We start from the raw sequence: 22,351 nt of genomic DNA, 5'->3' as shown, positions 1-22,351 counted from the left end.
CATTCACTGCAAAGTAGCGCTCCACCCTGTAGATCCACCCATAAGCATCCTCTCCTTCAAAAATAGGAAGCTTTAATTTTCTCATGCGGTTGTCGGCTCGGTTGAAGGGTCTTCCATCTCCCCATGTCCCCTGAGTGAATCCCTCCCCCGGTGGTCTTCCCCTCCTCTCCCCCGGGTAAGGATTTTGGATCCCCCGCCATGGTGGTTCTCTTGGCTCACCATAACCCATGTCGTAGTCATCCCTTCTTCCTCCCTGCTCCCACGTGGCACGGTTCCCTTCCGGAAATCCCCCCATCTGATTCGGCCACCCTTCACGTGTGTTGTGGAGGCCCACCGAGCCCATGTGTGGCCGGCCCCCTTGACCACCGGTCATTCCCAAAGGCCGCCCACTTCAGACCCTTCTCCCCCTTCCCTTGACCATTTCCCTTGCATGCCATTTTCACTCTGATTTACTCCTTCCCTAATTGGGAAATTAGGGTTAGGGTTAGGGTTTGTCACCGGAGATTTTCCTTTTTCCTTAGGATTTGATGGAACAACTTGGGCTTCTAACAATTTCCGAATCAACTCTTCCATTCCCCCAAATCTCTCCTCTATGGTTGAGAATTTTCCCTCCAACGAAGAAAGTTTCTCACCCACTTCCTCTTTCAATTGGCCCATTTCCCCCTCCAAAACTTCTACCTTTTTTGATGCCATGTCGTCTAGGATCGAGAGCTCTGATACCAAATTGATACGCCCTAGGGTTTCACAATTTCAGTTTTGCCCTAATTTCCCCCAAAAGAGAGGAATTTCTCCACCAAAATCAAAGAGAAACAATCACAAGAGAGTTGGGATGAAAAACAAGAACCTTTGCATTAGAAAACCAAGAGAAAACAAGATAAGTTTGTCCACTTCGAGAATGATAAGATCTCCCACAAGAAAATCCTAGAAAAGAACAAGAAGAAGACTAGGAGAAGAAAACTAGAAAGAGACTTCCTTTTTCATCATCCCCAAAACTAAACCCTAATGGCCCTCTTCATACCATCCCAAAATTCCTCCCATACCCAAATTACCCCCACTTAAGTGGGTGGGTCCCTTTGGTCCCTCTCTTCCGCCTGTAGACCCGCACGGGTCCAGGCCGGACCGGGTGAACCGGTCCATCAGTCTCTTGTTTAGCTTTGAAGTACTCTTTTCTCTTGTTTTCCTATAACCATTTCAAATGAAGAAAATAATGAAGATGGTTAAATATGTCAAACATTTAAACTTCACTGAATGGAATAGCCTTTTTGCACGTGATAGGAGAATATCAAATTCTCTCCTCTAGGATTTTGATGTTAAGATCTTCAAATATAAGATTAAAATCATAGTTCTCTTTAGCATCAGTAAAACTTGTGGCATATATGACTTAAAAGAACATTTGGGATATTCAACAAGATGAAAAAAAAAATTATTTAATTGTTTAGATAACATTAGAATATAGCTATGATTTTTAATGTGCGGTCTTTCAAAATTAAACACATAATTGTTGACTAATTGATAATTAGAATGTATTTGATGGTTTTGCCTGGTGAAATATGAGTAAAATAATATGTTTCTACAAGACTTGCTATCATCTTTATTTTTTCAAATACTTTATGAATGATTAAATTGTTATAGAAATTGATGAAAATCAATTCCAAGGAGCCAGTTGATTTTGAAGATCATACAAGGTAAAAAATGTAAAATTATGAGAAGAATGTGCATTCGCCTCCTGAGAGAAGAAAATTTATTTCTTTTTATAACTCCCTTTCAATGTAGTTTTCTTCAGTTGAACTTCAAGAAAATTAGATTTGTAAAAAAAAATTTCTGTAACATTTAAAATCCATATATCTAACACATAATAGTATATTTTGAATGCACTGTGCTTTCTTGGTCCACTTGCATTGCAAAATTCTTGCAAGACGCAAATAGATACTTAACATTACGTTCATAAATTATGAGCAAACACTAGGCACTAATTTTTTTTAATAAAAGTAACCTTTTCATTTGGCAAACTAATCATTTACTATTCAACTTCTACAATTTTATCTTATATTTGAAGGAATTAACCTAAGGTTCTATGATTTATCGATATTTATTTTTCAATCCACATACTTTCTTGTATTATTTATAATCCTATTTACTTTCTTTTTTCAAAATTTATCAAACAATTACCTTTGATATTGTAACTCACATAAGTGTCTCAAGTTTTACAGATCCACCTACCACTTTCCTCTCTAAATCTGATAAAATGATTTTGTGCGGTCACCGGACCGTCCGGAGACGAATGAGAGCGCGCCACGCCACCCGGTACACAGTACCAGTATACAGCAAAAAAGTGACATGACGCATTCTCATTTGTCTCCGGATGCCTTCCGATAACCCCACAAAATAATTAATCCTAAATCTAGGTGATGAATAATGGTAGCTAATTATCGCTTCCTTATGAATAGTTATTATTACATGCCTGGTAATAACATGATACAATTTTTTAATAATCAAATGAGGTTAGACAAGAGAAAAATCACCAAATAACTAGTAATAATCAGATCTAACTTTTCGGTAACCATATGACAGCGAAAAATAGAAAGACTAAAAATGATAGGACTCCAAAATAAACTTTTTTTCTAAAAAGGACTGATAGGTATTATTTGAAAATGGAAGCACTAGGTATCAGTTGAAAATGACAGGACTAACAAAGAAATGTACTTAAATTCTAAGAACTAAGAGCAATTCATCCTTAGAATTCTGAGGACAAAGTAGTTTATTAAACACTTCCTATATGAAGTGTATGGAGTGTACCACAAATAGCAACTACATTCACTTAATAAACAAAACAAAGCTAGTTGGGAAAATTAAACGAGACATCAGTCAAATATAAGAAAATGGAAGTCTGTCAACCAAAGCAAATAGAAAAAGGAGGATGAGATTCACAAGGAATACAAATGGCTTTTATTTCATGAACCCAAGAAGCACAAAGAAATTACAATATTAGCATATTACGCTTACAGAAGCGAACAAAAAAAGGTAGAAAAATCATTGCTATTGGGCTAAATGTAATAGATCTGAAGATGCACACCTGAGCACAATATCCAAGTTTCATGTCCAAACCCCAACCATGTATCAGGTCATTCTGCATAATGACAATTGTAGTTAAATAGAGCAATCTGGTTAATTCTCTAGTAAACTGAATAGTAAAGATTTCAACCAAAAAAAAAAGCTCCAAAATCTTAGGAAGAAGCTCAAAATTTAATCTATATTTTCCAATAAAGGCCTCACTTTAGCATATTAGTTTACATAAAGATCCAAGACTATAAATCTGATAGGAAATACTTGCGTTCACAAGCAACCCTAACCAAAACCAAGTACCACAACAAGGAAAACTGCTGTTCACAGCAGTTAAACAGCCAAAAACAGTGGAAATCAGAGGAAAACTGAGAGAAAACTTGTGGAAAAACCAATAGAGCAATTGTATTTCACTAGTAGATTCAAGAAAACAAGCAAAGATACAATTTCCTTTAATTCCAGAGGAAGGAATAACTCTCCAAATCTCCGGCAACGCCAAGAGCCCAAAAGCAAGAAACCCTAGATCTCAAAAATACATTCAAATTCAAGATGATCCCTAATTCCCTCATTACTCCCTAATTAAAACTAAAGGAAAGATACAAATTCCCTAAACACCCTTCTAATTCAAATTTTCCCTCCAAACGAAGTGTTTAATGCATGCTTGGGCCCACCCAAACTTCCTCCCCCTTCTCTACTTAGTTCCGCCCGTCATTGGCCCGCCGGGTGTAGAACTGGACTGGTCCAGCTGGGACCAATCCAAGCAAAACATTACTCCCCTCCCAAAGATTCACCTTGTCCTCAAGGTGAAAGTACGGGAACTGCTGCTTCAACATCTCATAGGGCTCCCAAGTGGCCTCGTAGTTAGGGAGATCCTTCCATTTGATCAACACCTCTTTTTTTCCCTTTTTATCCAACATTACCCCTTCCAGCTCCACGGGTTCCATGACCATCTCCAAATCCTCTGTCAATGATGCTGGTAATTCAACACTAGCTGCATGCTCTCCTAGTGCTCTCCTTAGCTGTGACACATGAAACATCGGGTGTATGGTAGCATAGGATGGTAACTTCAAACGATACGCCGCTGCTCCAATCTTCCCCAAAATCTCATAAGGACCAAAGTATCTCAGAGCCACTTTCTCATTCCTCCTGTTAGCCACTGATTTTTTCCTGCAGGGCCTTAGTTTCAAGTACACCTCCCCCACTTCATATTGTATGTCTCTCCTGTGTGTATCTGCTCGCTTCTTCATGATTTGTTGTGCTCTTCCCAAATGTCTCTTCAATTCCTTCAACATCTGATCTCTTTCCTCAAGGTATTGTTCAACTGAAGAGATAGGTGTACTTCCTCTCCCATAGTGCACTATGTGTGGGGGTCCCTCCCATACAACACTTTGAATGTGGTCATCTGAAAAGCAGAATGGTACGAGGTGTTGTACCAGTACTCAGCCCATGGTAATCATTTAGCCCACTTCCGTGGTGTTTCTGAAGCAAAACACCTCAAATATGTCTCCAAGCTCCGGTTTACCACCTCTGTCTGTCCATCTGTTTGAGGATGGTAGACGGTACTTCTCTTGAGAACAGTGCCCTACATTCTGAACAGTTCCCTCCAAAACTGACCAAGGAATGCTTTGTCTCTATCGGACACAATTGATTCAGGCAACCCGTGTAATCTCACCACTTCTCTGATAAAAGCTGCTGCCACTGATACCGCGGTGTACGGATGTCGTAGGAGGATGAAATGTGCATACTTACTGAGTCGGTCCACCACCACCAAAATGACTGTGAATCCCTCTGAGCGGGTAGGCCGTCGATGAAATCCATTGACACTTCCTCCCATACTCTATTTGGAAGTGCCAATGGTTGGAGTAACCCTCCTGGTGCCATGGCCGTGTATTTATTTCTCTGGCACACCTTGCCACCAACTCCTCCACATCCTTATACATTTACTTCCAGTAGAGCTCAGCTGCTAACCTCCTATATGTCTTATGCACTCATGAATGGCCTCCAACTGCGCTGCCATGGAACTCCTGCAACAAGTGGGGGGAATATGTACGGAAGTTTGTGGCATCACAAACCTCCCTTGATACAGTAGTCTCTCCCCCTTAATGCAGTAACCCGAATGGCTACTCTTGTCTTTCCTCATATCCTCCCTGATCTTTCCCAATTCTTCATCTAACCTGCTCTCTTCCTTGATGCCCCCCATGCTTTCTTCCTTGATGGCCCCCCAGTCGACCATCAAGGGTACAGACAGAGCTAACTCCTGGAGCTCCCCCACACATCTGGATAGGGCGTCCACTGCTTTATTTTCGAAACCATGCATGTACTGGATCTCGAAATCGTAGGCTCGTAGCCCAAAAGTTTGGATAACCACTGCTGATGCTCCTTAATCACCATCCTTTGCTCAAAGAGGTACTTTAAACTCCTCTGATCAGTCTGGACAATGAAGTGTCGACCCAAAAGATAGGGGCGCCACTTCTGAATGGCCAAGACAATCACCATCAGCTCCCTCTCGTGCATTGACTTCATTCTTGCCCTAGTTGATAGCACTTGACTGAAGTATGCTACAGGCCTGTGGTTCTGCATCAACACTGCTCCCAACCCATATCCTGACGCATCGGTCTCTACAATAAAGTCCTGGCTGAAATCTGGAAGGGCTAAAACATGAACAGTGGTCATGGCTTCCTTCAACCTCTCAAAGGCCTGGGTTGCTGCATCTCACTAGTAGTTGTCTTTCTTCAGCTGCTCAGTCAAGGGCCATGCAATGGTACCATACCCCTTCATGAACTTCCTGTAATAGCCAGACAATCCTAGGAAACCCCTCAACTCTCTTAGGTTCCTAGGTAGTGGTCATTTTTGCATTGCTTCAATTTTGGTTTGGTCCGCTGCCACTCCTTGGGATACCACATGTCCCAAATATTCTACACTAGACTAAGCAAAATTGCATTTCTTCATATTGGCTCTCAATTGATGCTCCTGCAATACTTCTAAGATCATCCTCAATTGTTCCAAGTGCTCCTCCCCAGTCTTGTTGTATACCAGAATGTCATCAAAGAAAACCAGGACAAAGTTCCTGAGGTACGGCTTGAACACCCAGTTCATCAAGGACTGAAACGTAGCATGAGCATTAGTCAACCCAAAGGGCATTACCAGAAATTCATAATGCCCTTTATGTGTCCTGAACGCTATTTTTGGAACATCTACCCCCCTCATTCTGATCTGGTGGTATCCGGATTTTAAGTCCAGCTTGGAAAATATCACTGCTCCATGTAGCTCGTCCAGCAGCTCATCAATCATCGGAATTGGGAACTTGTCTAGTACAGTGCCTTTATTCAAAGCCCTGTAATCCACACAAAATCTCCAACTCACATCCTTCTTCTTGACCAGGAGAATTGGACTAGAAAAATGGTTGTTGCTGGGTATGATGATCCCCGCCTCCAGCATTTCCCGGATCAACTTCTCAATCTCATCTTTCTGAATCTGTGGGTAACAGTAAGGGCGGACGCTGATCGGTGTCTCCCCTTCTTTCAAAGTAATGGCATGCTCCAACTCTCTCTGAGGAGGTAAACCTTGGGGAGGTTGAAAAACCTCGCTGAATTGGTGTATGAGCGGCTGTACTGTAGGGTACATTGCCTTCTTCCTCTAATCTGACCACTTCTAGGCAGTGCAACTCGACTAAGTAGCCTCCTCCCTCCTCCTGAATGGTTCTGATTAGGGATTTGAGAGAAACCCCTGCCTTGGTCAGCCCGGCATTACCCTGAATCATCCTCCTTCTTCCCCCCACCACCAACTCCATCCTCAGTGTACCCCAATTGATCTTGGTCTCTCCCAATGTCTGCAGCCACTTCATCCCCAAGATGACGTCAGTGCTTCCCAATTCCAAGGGAAGTAAGTCCTCCCTCACCTGGATCCCCTGAATCTTCAGCACCACCCCTCTACAAACTCTACCCATTTCCACCTTTCGCGTGCCCATCATCACCCCATAACCTCCTGTATCCACCAACTCCATCCCCAACAGCTCAACGATCTGGTTGGAAATAAAATTGTGGGTTGCCCCACTATCAATCATCACCACCACCTCACGGTCAACTATCTCCCCTTTCACTTTCATAGTGTGACTCGGAGTGAATCTCACTACGGAGTTCAAAGATACTTCTACCACATCCAGGTGCAGCTTCTCCTCCTCTTCAGATCTGCTCCCACCTCCCTCCTCGTCTTCCTCGTCTTCATAGACAAGGAGAACCTGAAGAGTTTGGTCCTTGCACCTATGCCCCGGCATGTACTTCTCATCACATCTGAAGCAAAACCTCTTCGCCCTCTTGTCCTGCACCTCCTTCTCTGTCAGCTTTTTGAATTGTCCCCCATTTCCCCCTCTGGTCTTCTCCTTTGGCGCTTCCTTCAGACTCCCTGGCGCTGCCCCTTTTGATGGTAGGAAAGTGGTAGTCATCTTATATGACCACCTTGAATAGTTCCCTCTAGCCTCTATTTCTGATTTCTTCTGATCTTCCACCAACTGTGCCAGCTCCATAGCCTTCCCTAGGTTCCTTGACTCCAGCACCCTGACTACTGTTCGTATCTCAGGTTTAAGCCCCTTCATGAAGTTTCCTTCTAGGGTTCACTCTTAAATGTGCTACAATCGGCTAGCAAAGTACTCAAACCTGTCCCGGTAATCTGCCACAGTCCCCTCCTGAGTCAAGGCAAAGAATTGCTCATAGAAGTCTCCTCCCCCATCGGCTCGAAAACGCTCTAATAGGCAATCTTTGAACTCTCTGCAGCTCTGGATGGGCTCCCTCCTGTCACGCCACTGATACCAGGCCAAGGCTTTTCCTTCCAAACACAATCCCGCCGTCTTCAGCTTCTCTTCCTCTATAAACCCGTTGATAATGAAGTAACGCTCCACCTTGTAGAACCGTCCATGGCCGTCTTCACCCTCAAAGACGGGCATCTTCAACTTCTTCACCCGTGGGTCTCCCCCGTGCCCCCTGAATCCTTCATAGCCTCCCATTCCTCGAAGATGAGGTGCTCCCCAATTGTCACGATCTTCCCTCCGGCGATTATACCCAAACCCTTCCTCATAATCCCCTCTTCTCCTTTCAAAATCAACACCTCGGCGATGAAAATCTTCCCTTCTCCCTCCGAAATTAGCACCCCTTCGGTCATTTCCCAGACTCATCTCCTCTCTAGAAAGTGGCTCTATGGTGGCATGTCGTCCTCTCCCTCAAGAATCTCCACTTCCGGATTTCTCCTTCCCCTAGACAGGTTCGGATATCCTCCAATGACATGGCCTACGGTGGTCTCTCTTACTTCCGATGTCGTCGGATTTGTCTTCATCTCAAGTAATTTTAAGAGGTTTCTCAAAATCACCAAGTATTTTCCTAATTCGGTTGGGTTACATCAAGGATCAGCCTTAAGCCCATATCTTTTTACTTTAGTCATGGATGTTCTCACTAGACATTTGCAAGAGGATGTACCTTGGTGTATGCTTTTTGCTGATGATATTCTTCTTGTTGATAAGACTAGAGAGGGAGTTGAAGGTAAACTTGAATTATGGAGGTCAACCTTAGAGTCTAAAGGTTTTCGCTTGAGTAGATCTAAAACGGAATATATGGAGTGTAATTTTAGTAGTAATAGACCTAGTGAGGGGATTGTGACTTTGGGCGATCAAGTCATTAATAAGAGTACACGTTTTAGATATCTTGGATCTATTGTTCAGAGTGATGGTGAAATAGATGGGGATATTATCAGCAGAATTCAAGTTGGATGGTTGAAGTGGAGGAATGCATCGGGCTTGTTATGTGATAGAAATGTACCCCTCAAACTTAAGGGAAAATTCTATAAGATGGTAGTGAGGCCTGCAATGCTTTATGGTGCCGAATGTTGGCCTTTAAAAGAGAAGCATAATACTAAGTTAAGTGTGGCAGAGATGAGGATGCTCAGGTGGATGAGTGGCTTTACCCTTAGAGACAGGATACGAAATGAGCATATACGTGAAAAGGTTGGAGTAGCTCCAGTAGAAGATAAGATTAGAGAAAGTCGCCTTAGATGGTTTGGTCACATAAAACGGCGGCCTTGCGATGACCCGGTTAGGAGAGTAGAGGTATTAGATTTGACTTATGTTAAGAAAGGTAGGGGTAGACCTAAAAAGACTTTGTTAGAAAATATTAGGAATGACCTTTCTTTATTAGATTTAAACGAGAATTTGACTTTTAATAGGACACAATGGAGAAAAAGGATTCATGTAGCCGACCCCACGTAGTGGGATAAAGGCTTGATGTTGTTGTTGTTGTCAAGTAATTTTTTTAGCATTTCTTCCATCACGGCGAACTTCCCCTCCAACCTTTCATTGTTGGTGGTGATTTGATTCTGAAAATCGAAAAATCATCCCTCCAAATCGGATTTCAATTGTCCGACTTCGCCTTCCAAGACTTCTACCTTCTTTCCGGCCATCGTTCTTCCCCACGGATCTCAAGTACTCACTTCCGGAAGCCAAAAACTCGCTGAAAAAAAAGGATTTCAGCCGCTTAAGGTCCCAAATCGATGCTCTGATACCAATTTGATAGTAAATACTTGCGTTCACAAGCAACCCTAACCAAAACCAAGTACCACAACAAGGAAAACTGCTGTTCACAGCAGTTAAACAGACAAAAACAGTGGAAATAAGAGGAAAACTGAGAGAAAACTTGTGGGAAAACCAATAGAGCAATTGTATTTCACTAGTAGATTCAAGAAAACAAAACAAAGATATAATTTCCTTCAATTCAAGAGGAAGGAATAACTCTTCAAATCTGCGGCAATGTCAAGAGCCCAAAGCAAGTAATCCTAGATCTCAAAAATACATTCAAATTCAAGATGATCCCTAATTTCCTCATTACTCCCTAATTAAAGCTAAAGGAAAGATAAAAATTCCCTAAACACCCTTCTAATTTAAATTTTCCCCTCTAAACGAAGTGTTTAATGCATGCTTGGGCCCACCCAAACTTCTGCCCCCTTCTCTGCTTGGTTCCGCCCGGCATTGGCCCGCCGGGTGTAGAACTGGACCGGTCCAGCTGGGACCAGTCCAAGCGTACCAAAATCATAAAAGAAACATGTGGCATTTGACCTTTACATAATTAACATAACACAGTGCAGATACTCTACATACAAATTAAAATACATCCCAGGCATATAACCATGGAGCACTGCTTTTAAATTTATTTATTTTGACAAAAACTACATATTAATCGGAATCAAAGCACAGAATACAAGAAAAATAGCTGTGTTAAATGTTGAGAATATGTCAATAAAGCCAAGATATACAAGCTTAAAAAGTAGAAAGAAAAAAGAAAAAACCAATATCTTCCCATCAAAATTCAGCATTTGTATACGAAAATTAAAAAAAAAAATTATTCATTATCCATCATTATGCCAATCAAAATGAGTTGTGGTTGACTTATTGGGTCCTAATTCTCCATTCATTAATGCAAAGCGATGAATGAAGTGTTAAAAAACCTATCTTGTGCAAATCCTTATGCTCAACTTCTATTCATGGTTGAATGATTGAATCCAATACAATCTTTTTCTCATAAACTTCAACAAAAAATTTAGCTGCTTATCACATCAGCGTTTCTTCTAGCATTTATTTTACAAACCAAAATCAGTTGAGTTTATTTTTTATTATTTTATCATAAAAAAAAAACATTACTCTAATCAATACTTAGAATAAAATCATTTCTCAGCAGTTCCAAGTTTTTCTAAACATCCATTTTAAAATTTGTATTTTCACCATATTCAACTTGGCTATAGATATGTATTTTACAATTCAACAATCTGATTCATACAACATAAAGTGTCTAATTACTGTTTCACAAAATTTACCTATCCCAATGATATTCTCTAAACACAAAAAAATCTGACACACTTCAATAGTTTAACCACCCAAGCTAAACTCTAGAATATATATCCTCTTCTCTAATGCCAAAAAGAAAAAAAAAGAATTCAAAATTGTATGCTATAATGAAAGACATTGCAAAGTACTTAGAAAAGAGACAAAATATCAAGAAGAAAATGCAGATATAACATTAAACACATCATAATATTGGATCTCATAGCCATTTCAATTCAAAAAAAGATATGTTCAGTATCTTAAAGAAAAGGATAGGAAGTCAACCTGAATAAGATGCCACACACATCGCCATGCAGATTTGGAAAACACGGGAACCATTCCCTCAACCCATCTATCGACAGAATTCCAATTCAAGAAATATTGCAAGTAAGTCATCACACCAAAAAAAGAACAAAAAAAAAATTTAATTGGCAAGTAACCTACCTCACATAATAAATAGTCCAAGTATTTCTAGAAAACAAACAACAAAGCAAAGAGACAGAAAAGCATACAGATTATAGTTCATCTTATTAAAACTTTATGATGGGCGGCTTCAGTAATACTTTGCTTAGATTTGCCTGGACATAAGCCAATCACACTAAAGGAAACATTTAATAGTAAGACAACATTTGCTGTTAAATAAAGTAGATACAGAAGTCCTAAGCAGAACGTTGAAGCTCTCATTCCCTTCCTCCTACTGATACCTAGCAGCCGTCCTCAATTGTAACCATTTAAGTCACGTCATATAGGATTCGAAGTTATGGTATCTTGATATCTTCAAATATGGCTATTCTTGAGCGTTCCTTTCTTTCCTATGCCAAGGGCGTCTTCTTCTTCACATCTTTGCAAGTCCCAGCCACATACTTCTCCAATTAAGAAAGAGATCGTTGACTTCCTCTTTTTCATCGCAAACAGCTCTTCTACTGTGTCATGTTTTTCCTTTTCTCCCTCCCCTTTTCCTTTCTCCTTTCCATCACCCTTTTTGTTCCCAGCCATCGCTATTATTCTTAACTGTAGTTGTTGGATTGTTCATTTTGTTCCATGAAATTGTTCACACCAGTGCTATGGGGAACTTCATCATCTCACGACTTAATCTTGTAAAAGGGATGGTTATACTTAATTTGATTTAAGTGTTGATATATAATTGAAAAAGGATAAATTTTTAGTTGGATCACGTGTTTTAGTTTATATATATATATATATATATATATATATATATATATATATATTTCTTTGGTTTGTGCTGGTCAACATTAATTCTTTAGAGTTTGAGTTGTGTTCAAATGGTGATGCTTCACATCAGAGTTTGGGTTGTCAATAATATATGCTTCCAAATTTGCTCAAGGTGCACAGACAGAATTATACAAGTATGCATATCGAAGCTGGCTGCGGTTATTTTTACTTTAAAGAATTACATACACTATCAATACGGAGTTCAATATGAGATTTTCATATGCCATAGAAGCTTAAAGAATCTTTACCATGTAGGAACTTAAGGCAGAGACAATGACTTGAGCTGATGAAGTAAATAAAAAGCTAACGCAAATTTATTGGGTTAAAATCCTAAGAAGGCTAAAACATGATATTATAATTCTAATCTTTAGGGCATAATAAGCAACACAAATGGCTTATACAGACATAAGATAATGAAGTTCAGATAGCAAGGAATACTATTCTTCTTGTATAGAAAACCTGCTAATGAAGTAGAAAACTCATACCCAGTGCATGGAGGTCCTTTGCTTTCGTTTGAGCAATTTACGCTTCCACAAAAGTACACCCTCCTAAATTAGTAAGGCAAAAAAATTAAAGGATGAGGAACTGCACCATAAAATTTCTAAGGCTATATAAAATATTAGCTCAGGTCGATAAATATTACATCTACCTATGAACTTTTGTCTTTCTATTTCGGACCGTTATTCGATGGTGAATGTCAGATGAAAATTCTGGATCAACCGCAGGTTGTGAAATCTCCAATCCTTCAGAAAAAATTATCTGCATGTACCTGGAATTAAACAATTTCTTTTTTGCTTGTTAGCAGGATGGAAGGGATTGTAATTTGTAAGAAGCAGAAAAAAATAAAAATCAACACACAATGATTGCATGAAACTACGATGATCTGAACACAAAAAAGTACTAGGTAAAATTATCTGTACAAGGAAATATTAGAAAATTCAAGAGATTCCTATAATTTTCAAGAGATTCACGTAATTAAATAAAAGAAATTCAGGGCATTCCAAAGATCCAAGAACCAAATAGAGAGAACATTATATGTTTAGTTGCACAAAATATTTTTCTTTATTATTTTCTTTAATTAATTTTTAAGATCAGCGCTTATTTTAATATAAAAAGATTTCATGGAGACTAGATGTCATTTGATTAAAAATATTAATGGCTTTTACCCTAAGTGTGAAAATCTAATTTCCGTTGACCTAATTCCAAAATATGTGTAATGGTTTTGTTCCCATCAGCATATTCAGTTATTCTGGTTACAAGTGTTATATCATGAGAATAGCATCAACAGATGTAGAATTGGACAAATTTAAATGCCCCCTCTAGAAGAAAATGAATTTGAAATCATATATAATCAGAAGAAAAATAAAACTAAGCCGTCAAATGTGAATTATATTCCTCCCTTCAAAGAAGACATTCGAAGAAAAACAAGAGCTTTTTTTTTTATGGCCTTCAAAAATTCCTGCTCATACTTGAAAAACAAAAGGAAAAGAAAGAATAGAGAGCGATCTAGAAAAGATTCAAACTGGCATAGAAATTCATTAAAATGAGACAATGAAAGCAAGCTTGTTGAGGAAACTACAACCCTCACCAATAATCAATGTGTTAATTAAGGCTATAGAATCTACGTAATTAAGTAGCATAACTGCAAATATCTACATTTTACTACAAAAATATAGACGCAAGCATGTCATATTTCTTAGGGATAACTGAGTAGAAATTCAACCTCATAAATACCTTCCAGGATTAAAATAATCAACTCCTATATCTTCATCCCAGAGAAAAATATAATCATATAAAGCTACCACATCTGGATGTAGAAAGCGCTTCGCAAACCACCTGCAAGAAATTTTCTAAAAATTTATATCATTGAGGCTTACAAAAAGATCTATGCGGTCCATGCTTTTGTGGGGTATTTTGAGATAAATGTACGTTTCTCTGCCCAGGCATAATGCCAGATACCGGACATAACCAGGCCATTAACTAAATGATGCAGCATGCATGGTAAAAAAAGTACACGTGAATGCTTGAAGAGAACTGTTTCTTACGATTAACTTATAAAGATGTGTAACAATATATATTACCACTTTGTTTGGTTTTGAGCAAGTATGTGAATTGCCTTGTCAGTCCACCCAAGATCTTGCCAACCATTTACATTTCCATCATAATGAAAAAGTATAATGGAACAATTATCTGCTAAAAACTGAGCTAACAAGAATGGAAGACTCATTAGCTTTATATATAAAAGAAAAAGAGATAACCAAGCTCACTTTGAAGTAGATTATCCGCATACCTTCCGAACCATACTGTCTACATTTCGTTTTTGTGATATACCAACAGCAATTGCCAATAAACCAGAGAAGTTTACATTACTATCCTGAAAAGAAACACAATATTCATTTATCGTGATAAAATATAATGGCTGGGCATATCCCCATCCAGTTAGACGAAGTAAGAAAAAAAAAAAGTAAAACACTTTCTAACAAAAATAGCGTACCTAAAATACTATTTCAGGAAACAGCTTTTTCCAATGAAACATGACAATGCAGGAAGACAACAGTAAATCAGCCAAAATTTACAATCTAAACCAGATTTCCTAACAGAATCAGTCATGGCAAAATAAAGGATAAACCACAAAAATGTTGCCAGATCTGTGTTGAATGCGCAGTTCAAGAAGCTTGGAAGCAAACAATATGATATAGGGGAGCTCAAGCTTACTTAAGGCTAAAGTGGTTAATTGAGATCAAACAACAATCCAAATTAGATCAATGTTAGCCCTCTTTGAAATGAACAAGACTATTAATGATCCAAGCTTGGCTCGGACTGAACTAAGTCAGGTAGAGATTGGATGGGGATGAGCTAGCTTGAAATTTGATTGAAATAGAAATGACTTCATTGAAGGAATAACTGACAAGGTCACCCTAAACTATACATTAATGAGGGAATCCCTGTGAACAGATGAATGCCTTCATTGAGGCGATACTGATAAAAAAGCACAAGGGGATAGGAGATTGAAGTCATTATACCTTAAAAGATGGTTCCACATTGTAGCTTCACTCCAATGAATCATCAATATAGTTCCCTCCAAGCTCTACTAAACATTCAAGGATGAAGTTGCTTATAAAGGGAGGAGAGGCTCCTTCCTATCATATAAGGCAATATGGGATTGTATTTGGCAATGTAGGATTGAATCCCCTTTGAGAAGGTGAGGTAGCTGCAAGAAGTCCTTCAGCTGGGTAACACTTACTAAGGCTGTCATGGAGAAAGAAACAAGCGAATTCCAAATATCATTTTAATGATAGAAGAAACAAATCATCCATAAGAAGAAGACCACTAAGTCTTACCTAACATATTGCTAACTGCATTTTATTACATCAGATGGGTATTTATAGAAGTGCGAGGAATGGAATTTGAAGAGATAAGAAAGAAGGGGCCCATAATACAGTAAGTTCTTTAAATGCATAAGATGAAATTTTAATGCATATGTCCCTACTTGACATATCATCTTCTATGGTATTGAAAGTTATGATTCACCTTCTCCACACATTAAACTGTTGAATTTTGGAGACTTAATGGATAAGCTATTTCAAATTCACTGCAAATCCTCATTGATAAGTTACTTCAAATCCAAGCCAAATCTTAAAGAATACTATTCCCTTGTCCAAGCATGGTCCGAACATCTCATGCATGGCTCATGCAAAGTAAACACAATAGTTCTTTAAGGAATACACCACTACAAACTTCCCATTCAAGAATATATAAATTTATTTATAAAGAAAATATATTTTCCAAACATAAAGTACAACTCAAGAAAATATATTAGAATACAATGAGTTGTATTGCATCAGGCAACGTTTCATAGGAAACCAGTAGGTTGGTCGGGTTCATGTTGGGGAACAGTACACACGAGAGAAATCACTAGCAATAAAAACCGAGTTAAACAACTGCAAGGAAAAATAGAGAATAAAGAGATTAGGATTTATGTTTTTTGGTGTTTATCTCCTACTTCCACAGCGACACAAATATTTTCATTAGTTTAAGAAACTAGTATAAAAATACAAAATATTTGTCCACTCAAATATTATTCCCACTTGATTTATTTTTCTAACTTTCCTCCCCTTGATTTTTTCTTTCCTCTCCGAACATCTCTCATCTTTCTTTGATCTTTACCTCAAAGGCCAAATAAAAGAATTGATAATAATAATTTTATTATCATATAATTTGTTACCTCTATTTTATTAAACTTCACCAAAGTCATGCAACCAGCAGCTCATGAAAATAATAAAGAACTTTTATTCTTTAGCATACAATGAAATAACCAAAATTTAATGTCATTTTCTTCCTCCAGCAGATTAGTTCAAAGGTTTTGCTGCAAGGTTGCTACAACCTTTGAGCAGGCATCAAACTTTTGTCCTTGTCACTGCCCAAGCGAACCTCAGAAATCAATCTTCAACAAAAACTCGCTCTAAACTCCATAACCGCAAGGCCATAAGAGTCTAGAGGATTTTACATAGAACTGCAAGCCTTGTTGTAGGACTCAACTTGTCGTAGACATGCTTACCAGTTGTCACCACCTCTCCATCCATCAGTCACCATATTGCCCTCACAGCAAGCATGTTTTCAACTCAATCACAATCACTGCATACTTGTGCATGTCACCTAGCACTTCCACCTTCAAGATCTTGATAATAACCCCCTTGTCAGTCGACTCAATGACTCTACGATACCCATCATCAGATCAAGCATCCGTTGGTTTCGCTCATTAAAAAAATAAAATAGAGTTGCAACTACAATGTGGGTCTACTGGATACTCGCAAAGGAATCTTCATTTTCCTATATTTTTTTAGTTTCCCTAATGCTATAGGTGCTGGCCTTGCTTAGATTTCTTTGAGGCATAACAGGCGGCAATATCATAATTAGTTTGATGAGAAAAAAGGGCACAAGTTTAGGCAACAAATTTTAACATATTTGACATTCATAATTTGTAAATATTAGAAATAAATATCGACCAAATCTTCTTCAAACTTTCAAAAATTTAATCAAGGATTTTATTTTAAGATTCTATGCCCCATGGCTTAACAAGTCATACAAAATTATGCATTCCAAATTGAGTTTTGGATGTTAATTTTTTATCTTCATCATTAACGCTAGGGTGTTCCCTAGAAGCGACATGTTGTATAGCATGAATACAGAGAAAAGTGTGCAAATGCACCTGCACCGGCCCCCAGATACAGTATTAAATAGGCAAGGGTTCCCACATCATGGACAGATGTGCACAAAAAAGCTAGTCCATGGAACTATAATTAGAATAAAAACTTAGAATATAGGTTCCCTTATAGACAAATTAATGGAATTAATAAATATTATGATTCATAGGAAGATAAATATTCTATGCATTCAAGAAACTAAATGGTCAGAGAAAAGGCTAAGGAGATTGATAGTTTATGAATTAAACTATGATATTCTTGTAGGTATCGTACTAGAAATGATGTAGATTTGATTTTAGATAAGAGTTTGAAGGATAATATTGTAAAAATTAATAAAATTAGATATATAATAATAATTTCAAAGAATGTTGTTGATGCTAAGATTATTAATATTATAAGAGCTTATACTCCTCAAGTAGGTTTAGATATGTGTTTAAAATTAAAATTTTAAAATGACTTAGAAAAATCAATACAAAAGGTACCTCTTGAAGAAAAAAAAATAGAAGTAATTTAAATGGACATGTTGGTAGAGAGATACATGATTTTAAAAGCATTCATGGTGGCTAGGTGTGCAAACAAGTCAAACGGCTCGCGAGCCAGCTCGAACATGACTCATTAACAAGCTCGTGATTCGAGCTTATCAAGTTTCGAGCTCGAGCAAAATTTCGAGCTCGTTGGATTATCGATATCGAGTTCGATCCAAATGATGATCGCCTCGATTACTCATCGAGCAGCTCGATTAAACGCATGCGAACTAGAGGACCGCAAAACCCGAAATGCGGAAGGTGAACTGGCGAAGCGCGGAAGGCGAAGCGCGTGCGAGAAAGGCGAAGCACATGAGAATGCCGGACCACGGAAGCTCAGGAGCTGCTCGCGAGCACATTTTACTTGCACGAGTCGACACATTTTACTTGCACGAGTCGGGCTCGAGCTCGCCTTTTGAGCTTGATTCGAGTTCGAGCTCGAGAATTGGCTCACGAGTTGAGCTCTAGTTAGGCATGACTCAAGCTAGGCTCGACTCGTTTACACCCCTAATGGTAACTATGGGTTTGGAGTGACTAATGAATATGGTACGACCACATTAAATTTTATTATAGCTTATGCTTTTTAATTGATAATATCTTATTTAAGAAAAAATATAAGCATCTCATCACTTATAATAATGAATAGAGTAAAACTCGAATTGATTATTTTCTTATATGAAAAATAAATCGTTTAGATTGCAAGAATTATAAAGTTATTGTGAGTGAAAGTTATGCATTCAACAAAACTTATTAGTTTGGACTTTGATGTAGACAAAAGGGGGGGGGTCAACTCATGTCCAAAATAAATCAATTTTGGCCTCCCTCGAGTTTACATGCTCAATAAAATTTGAGCTGGAATTTAGCTCATTTATGAGCTGATTTTGAATTCATTTATTGAACTAAGAGTTAGCTCATTATTAGCTAGGTTATAATTCATTTATTATCGCATTTATGTAGTTTTTTATTTATTGTTTTATCTTAAATTAAAGTTGTCTCTTGGGATTCCAAAATGGCTTTTGGAATCCCAAGATTTGTTTTGTTTTCCCATGCCATGGCTCCTTGGCTTCCATGGGCTGTTGTTTTCCGTGCCTTTGCCCCTTGGATTTTCGGCCGGCTGCTGGTTTTTCGCGCCTGGGATGATTCCCGTGGCTGTGGCTCCTTGGTTCCGGGCGGTCTCCTTGGCTCCCGTGCTTGCCCCTTTGGTTCCTTGGCTTGGGCTGTTTTTCCGTGAAAAGCAATTAGGTTTTTAATGTTTGTGATGTTTAGAATTCCTATGTGAATTCATTGTTTGTGTCCTTTGGTATTCCCCTTTCATACCTATAAATATGAGGGGTTATGTATTGTTTTAAAATAGTGAATGATAAGTGATTTTTGGAAATGTAAACCTGCAAGTTTCATTGGAAAAACTTGCGAGCTTTGTCCGTCTTCTTTCTCATCCCCTCCGAAAATCTTGCGAGCTCTTTCCAACCTTTCGTCTCGGCTTCTAATCTTTTTCGTCTCTCCGTAAGTGCCACTCCATCTTTATCTTTCGTCTCTAAGTGAAGCAACTTTAGGGTGTCTTTTGATTTCGATTCGAGTTTGTTAAATCGTCGTTTGTAGTCTTTTAATTTCTTCTTTTTTAGTTTAATTTGAAATGTAAGAGTTTGTTTTTCCTCATCTTTAGTCCATTCTTCTATTTTAGTGTGTTAGCAGGTGTTCGGGTGGCTCATCTCTTTTGTGTGGGCGAGGGGTATAGGCATCCCTATATTTCTTGCCCCCCCCCCACACCATACTTTAAGATGAAAAGTTGAAATATAGAAAATAAAGTAAAACGTTGATCTAGAATTAGATATTCAGAAATATTTTTGAGAATAAGATTTAGATGGGGGAATTAATTTTCTACTTGACATAAAAAAGACTAGTCAGAACCCATCAATACATCTCTCCCAGTAGTAACGCATTAATTTGATTCAAAGAACTACCCCAAATTTATCGGATGAGGCTGATGATGATCATCATGAAAATGTCTCAGGCATACCAATTAATAGAGAAAAAAATCTCAAGGCGTACATGAAAAGAAAGGAAGGAAAACGGAAGGGAAAATGTAAATCCGCGCTTTAGTTACTTTCAAATTAGAGACATTCCACAGAGACTTCATCTCCATGTCGGTGGTCGATTCCACAATACCACGCGGAAGAGCTGCGATGCTGCTCTTGAACTGCTTCTGAAACAACAAAACCAAATGATAACCGTTATGTTACCCACGGAGATACGCAATACCAAAAAGTTGCGTTCTTTCCAGATCCGTACCTGCATCACCTTCCGCGGGCGTATCCTTTCCGTCACCTGTCCATAATCAGACCACAGTTAAACCCGTCGGGAAAAACAGAAAACGTGAATAAATGAGAGAGATAGAGAGAAAAAGATATAATAAGAACAAGAAGACCTTGAGATGGTCGTGCTGGATCTTCATGGTGACAGAGGCGAGGACTACCACAGCCATCAGGAACACAATGAGACCGACGGAAGCTCGCTTCTTCATTTCGGCTTCACTAGCACGGTCTCTCCTTCTCTGTTTTTCTCGTTATACTCTCTCTCTCTCTCTCTCTCTCTCTCTCTCTCTCTCTCTCTCTCTCTCTCTCTCTTCCCCTCCGTCAATCTCCACGGCTCTTCGGCTCCCAGCGTTCATCCACAGAAAGGAAAGCGACACCGCTCGTTTTTTGCGGTGGGACAGTGGGAGCGGTGAGAGGCGCTTGATGACGACGATTAAAACAGTCCAGCATATTTTTTTTTTTTTTAAGCAATGATAACCTGTCATGCGCACAATCTTAAAAAAAAAATCTAGATTTATTATAATACCGTCATAAGTACGGTTAGGATGTTCGTGAACATATTTTTGCTTTAAATACATCTCAAAGAAATAAATTTAATTTAAAATAATATAATATTAGGTTTTAATTAAATATGTTATATTATATTTATTTTAAAATAAATTTAATAATTTTGATGTATATTTTAATTTAAATTTGACTCTGACATTCTAATTCAAAAATTTTTCTATTTTTCTCATATTTTATTAAATCTTATAATTTACAAAAAACTTTCATGTTGGCTGTTCAGAATTTTCGCAACATGAATTTTTATAATATAGTAATTATAAAAAAAATTGTTTTATTTTCTTTGGGAAAATTTTTTATTTATTAACTTCTAAAATTTTATTTTTCACCCATCTCAACAACTAATTTTAGAAAACATGAAGGCCTTTTTAGGATAGCTTTTTTATTACTTTATTTTTTAGACTATAAACATAATTTGTGTTTAACCACTTTGCTTCTAGAAAAATTTTGTGCTAGAAAGATGACTGTTACTTTAAATTTTTAAAAAATTATTTTCTCTACTGCAACATTTTAAACACTTTTACAAAAAGCTACAACCATCTCAAATGAACTCTAAAATTGTTGTGTATGCTAGGTAATTGGTTCGATTTTGCTTGGCAATAACCAATACCGGAGGAGCAATACCGAGTAAATACCGAGTTTTATTTTTCTTGTACCGAAGTGTAGTCGAGTTTTCTTATAGGGTATGGTACAACTCCGTATTTGGATTCTTCTTAGAAAAAAACTCACGGTTACAATTAGGTATTTGCTCGTATTGGTCTTCACAGACGGTATTCTCGTTATGTCATGCAATACCTGAGTAATACATCGCAATATGCGGAAACATAGCCATCCTGGTTGACCGTCCGGGTCAAGTCGTCGGGCCGCGCGGTAGAGAATAAAAGCACGTGGCGTATATGTTATGGGGTGTTTCTATTCGAACATTAGCTCACGTCCAACGTCCGGTCATGAGGACATAATAAATTGTTCCTATTTTAGAGTGAAAGAAATTTGTAAAAGAAAAAAAAATTATGTAAAGAAATTTTTTTTACTTTTTTTTAGCCATCCGCGGAATCGCTATAAACCGTAAGCTTACCCTGGACCCCGACCAAGAACTGCTGACTCAGAGTCTGGTGTCGGTTGACCAGCGCATCCTCTGAAAGTCTCGTTTTCATGGCCTCTCGACTTGCGGAGATTCTTTTCAAAAGGGCCCCGCAGCAACTTCCGTTGGTCATATATAAAGCGGTGTGGTGCACTCCATGGATTTTTCTCCTCCACATTTCTGTCGATTTTATCTCAGACTTCCCTTACTTTGCCGAGGCCATTGTTGTGAAAGCCCGTCAACTATTCTCTTACTCTCAAGAACAAAACCTAGGAAACCCAACTGACAGCTTCACTGTGCAGTGAACTTTAGAACATTTTGGTTCTATTTCTTGGGTTTACGAAAAAGCGATTCTCAATATTTATCGCACTGATTTTGATGAGGTCGCCGCTTTCTCCAATCCTGCTTCTAAGAGAGAGACGGAACTGTCTGAAATTCGGCCTATCACCGATGCACGTATAGTCGCTGCGGCTGCCGCTACGGGGTAATTCGTAATTTCTCGCTGTGGCCGAATCGAT

The 22,351-nt window shown here is 38.4% G+C and overlaps 1 protein-coding gene across 1 annotated transcript in view; it reads right to left on the bottom strand.

Moving 5' to 3' along the window:
• The window catches only part of LOC110115778, a 58,533-nt gene extending 37,927 nt beyond the window's left edge, over positions 1-20,606 (bottom strand). The window contains exons 1-10 of the mRNA XM_020849142.2: positions 20,302-20,606; positions 20,166-20,201; positions 19,981-20,079; positions 14,439-14,522; positions 14,230-14,348; positions 13,883-13,984; positions 12,798-12,917; positions 12,634-12,696; positions 11,201-11,267; positions 3,074-3,127 (exon numbers count right to left, since the gene is read on the bottom strand). Of these exons, the coding sequence (XP_020704801.1) occupies positions 3,074-3,127; positions 11,201-11,267; positions 12,634-12,696; positions 12,798-12,917; positions 13,883-13,984; positions 14,230-14,348; positions 14,439-14,522; positions 19,981-20,079; positions 20,166-20,201; positions 20,302-20,397 (840 nt within the window). The 5' untranslated portion in view covers positions 20,398-20,606. The remainder of the gene's footprint in view (positions 1-3,073; positions 3,128-11,200; positions 11,268-12,633; positions 12,697-12,797; positions 12,918-13,882; positions 13,985-14,229; positions 14,349-14,438; positions 14,523-19,980; positions 20,080-20,165; positions 20,202-20,301) is intronic.
• Between the last annotated feature and the right edge of the window lie 1,745 nt (positions 20,607-22,351).

Source organism: Dendrobium catenatum, unplaced genomic scaffold (genome assembly GCF_001605985.2).
Source record: "Dendrobium catenatum unplaced genomic scaffold, ASM160598v2 fragScaff_scaffold_1482, whole genome shotgun sequence".
Lineage (NCBI taxonomy): Eukaryota > Viridiplantae > Streptophyta > Magnoliopsida > Asparagales > Orchidaceae > Dendrobium > Dendrobium catenatum.
This window is presented reverse-complemented; position numbering and strand designations above follow the sequence as displayed.